This window comes from Sardina pilchardus, chromosome 23 (assembly GCF_963854185.1).
Source record: "Sardina pilchardus chromosome 23, fSarPil1.1, whole genome shotgun sequence".
Lineage (NCBI taxonomy): Eukaryota > Metazoa > Chordata > Actinopteri > Clupeiformes > Clupeidae > Sardina > Sardina pilchardus.
Window position 1 is genome coordinate 6,683,349 of NC_085016.1, and position 11,780 is coordinate 6,695,128.

General features: G+C 44.2%; 1 protein-coding gene across 1 annotated transcript in view; it reads left to right on the top strand.

Moving 5' to 3' along the window:
• The first annotated feature begins 6,129 nt into the window (after nt 1-6,129).
• Nucleotides 6,130-11,780, top strand: part of LOC134070894 (activin receptor type-2A) — a 77,836-nt gene continuing 72,185 nt past the window's right edge. Inside the window, exon 1 of the mRNA XM_062527399.1 lies at nt 6,130-7,374. Within this exon, the coding sequence (XP_062383383.1) occupies nt 7,320-7,374 (55 nt within the window). The 5' untranslated portion in view covers nt 6,130-7,319. The remainder of the gene's footprint in view (nt 7,375-11,780) is intronic.

Below are 11,780 nucleotides of genomic sequence, written 5' to 3' on the forward strand. Positions count from 1 at the left end.
GTGAGGAACAAACATGCTGTGGCCAATCTCGCTCTCACACCCAACACTCCCCCACACACACACACACACACACAACACAACACACACACACACACACACACACACTCCCCATCCCCCTGCGGCAGAGAAATGATCACATACAGGCCCCAGCATTACTTTTTGAACAGTTCTCTCTCTCTCTCTCTCTCTCTCACACACACACACACACACACATACAGTACACACACACGCACACACAGTATTTCTGGTAATGTTTATCAGGAGCTCAGAGATCATCAGCGTTGACCAGGTTAAATGTTTAATCTCCTGTCACCACTTCTTCTTTTAACTTCAAAGCAGCAGTGATTCTAATGGCGTGCTCAGTTGAAGTCCACTTAGGGACTTAGCTGTAATACAGTAGTTGGTTTATCATGAGCTTGCACGTTCCCACGCTACTTTGAGGCCAAGCTTGCAATGTCCTAGTTGCTCTACTGTATATCTATGCCCCATGTGTAAAGTGCACTGACTCCTTACCATTTTATCATTATTTTTATTAATTAATGATCTATTATTGTTTGGCTTGTGTGTCTATAACGCACGGTGTGCCCTGTGCTAGAGAAGTGGCATATAAATCAATTGTATTATTATCATTATTGTCATTACTGTTGTGAATGCAGTGTGATATATTTCCAAATGTAAAATCAAACCTTTTAGGAAAATAAATGTCAGACAATGAAAATGAAAAGGACTGCAAAAGCACATTAGCCACAGAGCAGAAAAAGACCAGAAAAAAGAGTTTGTAAAAACAAAAACATGCATCGCACCGTGTTCCCCCAAGGTCAACTAATAAGTACAAGTGACAACGTTCCTAGACAACTCCCCCCACCCCATCCTACAGTAACCTCCTGGCATCTGCCAACAGGAGGTTACCCGCGCTTTTAAATCCACCTCAATAATCCCCTCCACTCTCAGATCATTGACTAAAATTTAATTAATGGCACTGCCAAACAGAAATGTTTAACCCAACCCCTGAGTAAATGTCAGGTCACTTGCAAAGGCTTCTCTCTCTCTCTCTCTCTCTCTCTCTCTCTCTCACACACACACACACACACACACACACACACACACACACACACACACACACACACACACACACACACACACAGACACACACACACCCACACACACACACAGAAATACATACACACACACTCACACACTCTCTCTCTCTCTCTCTCTCTCTCTCGCTCTCTCTGTCTTTCTGTCAGGAGGTTGTTTGTTTGTAGAGTAATGAACAATGAGCAGGAGGTAGGACAACATTTGTCTCAACTGACAAGGTCAGAGGGGCATTTTCCCTCTCTACTCACACACACACACACACACACACACACACACACACACACACACACACACGAGTCACACGTGTTGATGTATGACTGAGACATGAGCACCCACTTCAACAACAGAGCTGGACTTTTTGGGGTGTGAAAAGCAAGTAGTGCCGCTCAACACATTTGGTATGCTGATTTGTGTGTGTGTGTGTGTGTGTGTGTGTGTGTGTGTGTGTGTGTGTGTGTGTGGAGTGCCATTTTCCAATCTGCTCCATGAAAGGAATGATTTCATGACACATGCAGAAATGAGACTTCACATTGTCAAGTACCTCAATTTTGCTCTTACCAAATTCAAGTGTTTGATTGGCTTCACATATTCTATCTAGGGGGGAATTTCAAAATAGCTGCATATATTACCCCCTGACTGCTGTCAGGGAGAAGCTGATATTTACAGGCCACATTTGTCATAACATTGGCCTTGGAAATGGTTTCGCTGTTCACACTATATTTTAAAACCTGATCAGGCTCTGTCTTTTCACAGCTTGGGGTTTAACAATAGGTTGATTATTTTGCTACCTAATCCATCAAGGATGTGAGTGCCAAGAGGCAGCCAGATTTATTATAGAACAGCAAACAATACAGTACATCATCATCATCATCATCTTCATCTTCTCTGGCATTCTGTTTGAACTCATAACTCACAGCTTTACCTTTGGCGACAAAACCCTCGGAAAAAAAACTACTTTTGCCCAGCTACAAGATTTATAATAGTATCCTTCAGTAGCCTGACCCATTGGGAGGGTGTGTGTGTGGGGTGGGGTGGGGGGGGGGGGGGGGGGGGGGGTCGGTATTTCCATTTCTATGAGTATGACACCACCAGTATAGCTCTGCAGAAAGAAATAACAACCCAGTGACAAATCACTGTTGACAACAAAGCATTCCAAACGTCTTAGGCCCGAGAGCCACTGTGCCTCGCACCGTGGCAAGAAAAAAGGCAGTGGATGTGTACGGTCCTTTGTGCAGGCACAGGCTTTTGTGGAGCTAGAGAGGTGGTGGCATTCACCCAGGCCTATTAATCACACCCTCATCTGTCAAAATCAAGTGTGAACAATTTAACCCCACAGACCTCGTGAGGCATGCTCGACGGTCCTTCCAAGGGACCCAAAGGAGACAGCCTCGTGCGGATTAATAAATAAACTTGCGCTTGCCACCACTCAGCTGCCCGCCATGACCCGAAAAAGCTGTTTCTGTGTTGCCTCTTTTTCTTTCCTCTATTGTCCAATTTCTCTAAAGCTCAAAAAAATAGAGAGAGAGAGAGAAAAAAACGCACCTGCATTGTCTACCTTTAAAAGGAAGGGGCAAAAACTATGTAAAAAGAAGATCAAAATGTAGGCTAACACTAAAACATTAAACATTAAAAAGGCTACTCATGTGGGATCGGGGTCCTTGTTTCTGTTGGGCTCCCCACAAGCCCCCCACCCTGACCTGAGCCTTTTCTTGCCCATCAGAGGACATTGGAGGTCCATGTTAAGTAGCACCAAAGAGTGTACCGTCACACCGGTGTGACGGGAATGTTGGAAAATTAACATTCTAAAGAATATCTGGGTTCATTGAATTCTACATAGAATGTTAGAACCTTGAATTGTTGCGGAATGGAATCTTGTGTTAGAATGTTCAAAACCCACCCTTTTAAAGGTTAAAAGGCAATGCTGGTGCTGTAATGATGTTCACTGGAGCCAAATCCACTGAGGTCACCGGTCCCATTTCAATTATTCACCAACTAGCAATGATACCCTGCCTCCTTTTTAAAAAACAAAGCCAATTACATATGCACCAAGTGGTCATTTGGTCACCGAGTATTGTAACCCTATCGTCCATATACATGCAATTATGTGAAAACGACTCCTGTTTTGGCGACTACAGGGGATCATTCATTCCATGGCATGTGCGTCTCAGGGGAGAGGGGGGAGCTTTTAAAAACTTCTTTGAAATATAGGCTATTCTGTGGCTTGCTGTTTAGGCTGCATTAGCTTGAAAGGCTCTAAATTCAGCCCTGCACCGGCATACTGTACATCAGCCGCACAGTAAAATAGCAAGCTCACAAGAAGAGGCTTGTCGGTAGTGGGGGCCTCTAGTCGCTATGGAATATTTGCATCTGTGTATTTGCTGTCCCTCAAAAATTAATCTTGTTCAGTATTTAATTGTGCATTAGGATGAGGGAATAATAACATATTAAATATAATGTAGTGTGGCAACATATCCGTATGACCTACCATTCATCATTTTATTACTCACCGATATGTGGGTGTCTGCAGTCTTTCTTGCATTTGGTTCACATTTTCAGGTGATAAATTCTGAGATTTTTCAGGTTGATGTCTCCTTCTGAGGTTTTAACATAGTTATGCATATACGCATATTTTCTTTTGGACTTGGAGTAACATGCTTACAACCTCAGTACTGACCTAGGCCTTACCACATACACATAACCTATAACCCAACCTAGGCTTATAGTATTTTGTTCATAAGATAACTCTCTGTTGTACACACAGACGTTATTTCCATTTATATTTCTTCATTACATCAACTCATGTGTCATTACTACTGCATGACCAGCACACAATTGGTCAGTCACTTTTGGGTACCCAGGTGCGCATGTGGGTACCCAAATTAAACGCGCAGGATTTCTGACACGGGATTGGGAATACTCGCAGTCTTCTGTATGGTTTCCCTCTCTTTCGATTTGACGTGATGTAGTGTCACTCAATTTAATCCGCCTTGCAGGCAACGTGAATGGGAGGGACGGAGAGGAGGAGCAAAAGAGTAAAAAAAACAAAAACAATCCGTGCTTGACGCCATCTTGAATCCAGGCAATGCGCTGAATGAGGAGGATACTGTTGGAAACAAGTGTTGTTGCCATTGCTGTTCAAGGAGACTCGCGACAGGACAGCAGCAAGTTGGCAGAGAGGTGCTGTTGAACGTCTAAACGAATCCGTACTAGCCGTCAGCTGTTCTTCTGAAGCCGTCCCAGCAAACAATTAACGTTCTGCTAACTTTCACTAACGTTAGCTTTTGGTTCCCCTATGGTTCGTTTTTCAGCAACCTACTAATAACGTTTAGAGAACGTTATCTCCAGGTTGTCAAAACAAATAACGTTCCCCTAACGTTTTTACAACTAAAGAAAAAAACGTTATATTCTGGTTGAATCCCAGCAAGCAAATAACGTTAGCCGCTGGTTCTCCTGTGGTTAATTTATCAGTAACCTTCTAATACCCTGGAGAGAACGTTAGCTCCAGGTTATCAAAGTTTCCCGAACGTTATTACAACTAAAGAAAAAAACGTTATATTCTGGTTGCATTTCTCTTTTCACACAACGTTGCTACTTAGTTGTTTTTAGGTATCTTATTTGTATAACCATATCGGTATTCTCTGGTTATGTGCGTGGGGTTGATTGATGAAAATCGCCCCAGAGTTTCTATGAGTTTCCAATTGAACACGGCCAGCAGCCACACTGCAAAGTCGGAATAATTTGTTGCAAAATCGACATATAGCCGTATTCTATTCTTCCCCCCTCTGTTGGATTGATATTCGGCCGACCAAAGCCAGCCCAGCTAAAGGGGCCAGCGCGAGAAGTTGAGAAACTTCCATCTCGGGTCCGTACTGGGGTGTTGGTGTTTAAGCAGACTCAACCTCGCTAACTTTAAGACATTTGGATAACACAGAGATAAAGTTACTCACGTAGGCTGGCTGTATGGTATCGATCACATTCTTCACATCGTTCTCCATGCACTTGTTCCATTAAGTCCAACAGCCTTTTAAAAAACACTGTACAGGGTAAACCGGGTGGAAGAGCTAGCTAGCCATAGTCCCAGGCAGGCACACAACGATTTCATGCTAACTAATCTGACGAATAGTTTTGAATTAATCCATAATCGATTAGAGTGGCACCTGAAATGCATTCATGTTTTTAAAGCTTTATTTGTTATGAAAATATGATGATGAGGACTCCAATGAATTCTTTCTCAAACGTTGAGACTGCATCTTAAACAGCACAATGTTCCCGGGGGAGAATTGTTTTATATTAACACGTAGTCCAAGTTATAGCCTATGTTACTGTGCTGTTCACTCAGCCTATCCCACAATTCCCAGTCCCAATTTAAAACAAAATAAACCAAAATCCATCATAATTCTGAAACGAGGACTTTTAATGGCATACGATGCAATAAAAACAGCCTGTTTTGAATGTTGAAACAGTGTGTTAGGCTAGCGCCTGCTCTGCTTATGTTTTGATCTGACTAATCGTTTATTATAGGAAAAGACACCGTAGACAAGAAAGTATTAGACCTAACCGCATTTAAATACTTAGCTGACACATAGTCATATTAACAGGCCGTATTCGTCGCAGTTCAGCAAGCAGCTAATGGTAAGTGAAGAATTATATACAATATATAATCATTGCCTTAGCCATCAGAGACGTGCGCTCTCCCAGGTTACAGATAGACTGTCGTCGCAGACGGCGAGTGTGCAGCGAGCCATGCAAAGATGTTACGATAATTCTACATATTTTTTCCCCCTTTACACTTTGTTGCTGGGAGGTTAGGGGAACGTTAATGCAACCAAATATAGTAAAGTTCCCTAAAGGGTAGGAGAACGTTCTGCTAACCAAAATAAACAACCAGAAAAAAACGTAGTATTTTCGTTAAGAAAACTTTCCTGGGGAACCTTGTGGCAACTTTCGCAACTTTCAGGCAACGTTTTCCTAACCAGGAAAAAAACGTTCTAAAAACGTTCTCCTAACCAGAAATTGTTAGCTGGGGTTTCGCTGTCATTTCTGTCCCACGTTAGAGTAACGTTAACGTCAAATTTGGAAGAGACTGTTTTGGACGTGATAACGGGACCGAGACCTGCCAAGCTGGATGGGTAACGAGAGCTAGCTCCCTGGCTAACTACCTTTCGCTAGTCTGCTATAACTATCACTACGGCGCGTCAGACAGTGCTCCTGTCAGAGAGGCAAATTCAGCTGTCAGGGGAGAAACGCTCTGGAATTCATAAAAGGGGATCATTCGGCTATCCTCTCATTTGCTCGGACCATTCTGTATGCATTGCTTTCAGGACCACTTAATGTTGCACATTTTGCACAGTTGTAAGTGAAAGGCTTTAACAAATGGACTGAAGCGGAACGAATTAATTATTTGAGATAAGTATTTAGTTAACCAGAAACATTGTGGTCTATGCGTTGTCATATCCTCATTCATTGGAAACCGAGTTATGGAGCTGCCTGTCAAGATAAAGAAGTTCAATATGCATGCGGGATCCTCGGACTGAGTGACTCGTGTTTGACGTTGTTCAGTCATCGTGTTTTCCCAACTAGGAATAACTGCTCATCTGACCTTTTGAAACTAATTGGACTACTGGACTACAGTTTGTTACGCAGGACAGAGGCAAAACACAGAACGATCTTACTGTTTTATTCTCACATCACTAGCAATGGTTTGGACCCAGGTAAACGGACGGACATGCAGTCGTCGGTTCGCTCATAGCTAACGTGCGTCTACGCGCAATAGAAGGCTGCAGTAAGCGGACAGTAGCATCGTTGTATGAGGATATGTAATTGAAAAGGCCTATGCAATACCAACATATACCTTAATTTGCTGATATTTTCTCTTGGGATACCGACACGAGCTTGTACTTTTTACTGTATTTCTTTTTCACGATAGCCACGGTCCGCAGTGACATGGTTGTCCCATACAGTACTGTAAACAGTGTATCGTCGAGAGGGCCTGTTCTGATACCATCTACAATTCAGCACCCGCCTTATGGCCATTATTAGTCAATATTGGCGTTGATCTAAATAACAGATCACTAGAGGAGCTGGATATTTCAACATTTTTTGAAATACTAATCTATGTAAAGCGACGGCGACTGAAAATATTTTTCTTCAGAGCAAGGACTGGAGGATCAACCTGACGTGACTGTAAGGATTTTATCAGAGGGGTCGACCGGGGAGCAAAAATGGGAGCAGCTACGAAATTGGCATTCGCCGTTTTTCTCATCTCCTGTTCCTCAGGTGGGTGGAAATATGTAAATAAACTCATCGATCTTGCTTCAGAGAAGCGGGCTTTTGTAGTCTATTTGCTGTCAAGTATAGACCATGAATTGCTTACAGCTGAGCCGGGCATACCCCCACCCCATCACCATCGCCCACATCGAGCTATTAAGCTCATATTCACAGTGCCCATGATGGAGGCGATCGAAGATTGGTTGTTGGACTAAGCGGATTGTCTGGCGTTTATCCAAATGAGCTGGTCACACCGCTAACCCAATATGTAATAGCAAGCTTCGCGTGTCACGGGTGGTTTCTCCGCTTTAATTTGGAAAATCTAGCCATTATGTTCTTTGAGTGTTGGCCGCTTTAAGTAACATTGCGAGGTAATCCTCAGTGCCGAGGGCAGCTCACTGTAAATGAACTCTCTGAGGTCGTTCAGGCGATGGCTCTGAATTACACAATTGAAGTTCTGTAATTATTTGAACGTGGAACGTAACAATAATTTACATATTTTAATGTAGAACACTTATCTGACACCAGTGGAGCGAAGAGATAGCCGAACATTAATTTACGCGAGGATTCCACTATTAGCGTGCTACCCTGCGGGCACCACAGAATCCGATTATGTGATTGCAAGGAATGTGGTATTTAAAGTGCACCTCAGTGAGGAAATCGTATGCATGCACAGTGGGTACTGTATTGACATGTTCGCATATTGCATCATTGAGCTGTACCCGCTGCTGGAGTGACGCTCCAAACCGACCTCGTTACTAAATAGCAGTTGGCCATGCGTACTCAAACCCCGGAAAGCTCCGGCGGTACAGTTCATTTGGCCACTGTGAGCTAGGCGTATGCGGCTCATTTTATTGCGCGGTTACAGTGGTCCGTGTTTTTGTTCACAATGGTTGCATAAACACGTGTTCCGCGCGCTTGTCCTCGGAGCGAGGGTGCCACGGGGGTTGGTGTTGTCACCCTTAAAATGACAAGCTTACTCAAATGGAGCCATTTCAGCTACAGAATGCTATTCGGAGCGTTTAACATTGAACGTCACATACTGTAGCTTACTGGACTCCAGTAATTTAAGTTCAGTTTGTGACCCTGACGTTCTTTTGGCTTTTTACATTCTGTGGGTTATCTAGGTACATCTCTTTCCCCCCAAGGCGATTGATCGGGTAATAGGCAAATGCTGTATTGGAAGAGAATTTGTCCTGCTTATGTGTGTCACACTTTTTCAAGAAGCACTTATCATTCTCCTATTCAATATTCACTGGTATAAATAAGGCTGGGTTCAAGACAGGCTGGTTGGTTGTTGTAATCTGCTGGCCGAACAGCAGACATTCCACGCACACACACACACACACACACCACCTTAAACACACACACACACACACACACACACACACACACACACACACACACACACACACACACACACCGCTCTAAACACACACAACCTCCAAGTGTTAAGATGCACAGGAGCTGCCTGGGCCTCAGCTTCCACTGCACACGCAGTAAAAGTGTCACTCTGGCTCTTCGTGTTAAAGCCATGTCACACACACACACACACACACACACACACACACACACACACACACACACACACACACACAGCTCTGGAGTTGGGCGTGCGCCCAGAGCAAGGTTATTTACACTGTCTCTTATCAGATGGCGTCCAGGCAAAGATTAGCAGTGTTGCATCAAGGGTGGTGGTGTGTGTGTGTGTGTGTGTGTGTGTGTGGGGAGGGGGGGGGGGGGGGGGCAAGGATACGTAGTGATACTGTATATTAATACTAACACAGTTTTTATTGCCTTTTTTGTCATCATTTAGCGTTTGTCTTATCTGCCAGTGCCTCATAAAGGCATGTGATATCACATTCACGACTCAACCTGCCAGTAGGGGTTGGTAGTAGCTCCTGAAACTTCCTGCACTTGCAGGAATTACTGTAGGAGGAGGGGTGGGGAGGTGAGGAGTGACAGAGAAGATGTAGTTTGCAATGACATCGTCATGTCAAGCGGCAGCTGGGAGGCGAGAATTGAAAAATGTTTACACATCCAGTCCTGGCAGGTGCTCAGCGCAGAAGACAAATACATCAGGAAAACAAATCTCAGTGTCTGATGAAGATAAAGAGCTTTGTGATCCAAAACGTGACATTTGTAGTTTTCAGTAACTTTCACAATGGGATGACATTTTACTGGCATGTACGGCACTTCTTGTTTAGAGTAAACATGATGATGACGATGCCCTACTTGCATTACTATAACATGTCATTGGTTATTATTAGTTAGTTAACTATAATTTCATCAAGAATATTTGTACGTCTTTGCCCAATTCTTTGTGAACAGTCTGCAATGGGCTCGATGTTGTGGAACCGTTGGCCAAAAGCAGTGACCCGTTCCCCTCCTATTTGTCGTTCACCCCGATCTGTTACTATTCCAAATGGCCTGGTGGCTGTGGCTTTTCTCCAGGGACATAGTGGGCAATGGCGACGCACGCACACACACACACACACACACAGCAAGTGGTGAGGCTGTTGCAGTCCAAAGGTCCGTGTTCAGGAGCGGTCGGTAGGACACCTCTCCTGCCTAGTCATCATTAGGGTGGGAGAGGCCTGCTGAAACGTGTAAAATGTCACGAGTTTGTGCCGTTACGTAAGGCGTCTGACTTCATTTTTGTTTTGATCGTCGTGGTTCAGGCTGGTGACGTGAGACATTGTGTGTTGTTTAATAATAACAATGCTGTGGGTTTTTTTGTTTGTTTGTTTAAATAAAAAAAATATATATATATTTTTGCTTATAGTTGTCTCACCATCTGAGACCATAAGCTTTGCTTCTTGTGATTGGACTCTCAGCTCTGTAAATCAGATGCAGACAGCCCAGGCCTATATGTTGTTAGCATGCTGAGTGGTGAGCGTCTGCATGGTGCGGAATGGTGCCTTTCTGCTGACTTGGCCCAAAGCAGACGAGACGAGACAGATCTGGAAATAATGCAGTGTCCTCACTTTAGAGAGCAAGCTGCTTCCATAATCCCCATAGCGCCAGTCAATCGCTCACTTTTCTGAAAAGAAAGAAAAAAGATGGCTGTAGGAACAGGAACTTGCTCTACAAGGAGGAGGTGGAATATATACTGTATATATTTATATATTATATATATTATTTATATGTATACACACACACACACACACACACACACACACACACACACACACACACACACACACACACACACACACACACACACACACACACACACATACATATACAGTAGATATTGGTGTGTGGGTGCGTGTGCAGAGTCTGCCCAACACAAGCATGAGTGAAGAATTGCCCTTACCCTGGTAAGGGCAATTTGTCCTGGTTACTGCAAGGGAGATTGAGATTATACAGCACAGCCATACAAATGTGCATTGGCCTTGAGTCATGGTTTTGTTGGCTCTGTGAGTCAGGCAGGCTAGAAAACGTTGTGCTCGTCAGCCACAATACCTGTACATTTTGTACGCTACTGTACTGTACATTGTGAAGTTGCAGGCTTCGATAAACTGCATTTCATTCTCTTACTACCGAGCTGTGTCACAACATGGAGATTCTTTCCGATGCCAACATGGCTGAAAGCGTTTATTTAGTAAGTAGGACTACTACACTTACTAAATCTGAGTCTGATATCGAAATGAGATTAGCAGGCACATTAAACTGCACGCTAGGTGGTCCTGACCAGCTCTCGTCGTGGCCAATCAGATTGCAACTGCCCCCTCTTCCATTGCGTTCGCTAGCCAGCTGGCAAACATATGCGAGGGCTTGGGGCAGGTAGGGATAAGACCTCAGTGAAGAGCACCAGCCACCAGTGCACAGCCGCGGCAGCCTGCTGGGTTGTTAGCAGGCCCTTTTGAGCACAGAAGAGCGCAGGCTTAGTGCCCGGGTCTTCTTCACAGACTAGACTATGGCTTCAGTGTGTGCTTCCATTCTCAGTTTGCTCTGCTCCGTGGGAAAACACTCTGTTGCTCAGTAATCACATCATTTCCTCAACTGGAAACAGTAGTGATTTTGTGTGGGTAGTGATTTTGTGTGTGTGTGTGTGTGTGTGTGCGCGCGCGTGCGTGTCTGTCTGTGTGTGTGTGTGTGTGTGTCTGTCTGTGCGTGAGAGAGTGGTTGAGGGTATGTGCGAATGTGTACTGTCTCTCATACAAACACACACACACACACACATACACATACACACACAAACTGTCTTTCACACACCCAGAGTGTTTGTGCATGCATGTGTGTATTAGCTGTATTGTTGTGGCTGAAATAGGTTAATCATTTTGATGAGGTGGAATTGGCACTCAGGAGCAGAGGGGCAGATCCCTCATCACCAGCCAATTACCAGTTTAGCGTGTCTTAATTACGCTAACGAGACCGCTCGCTCACTCTCGCACCGTTGCCACGGCGGC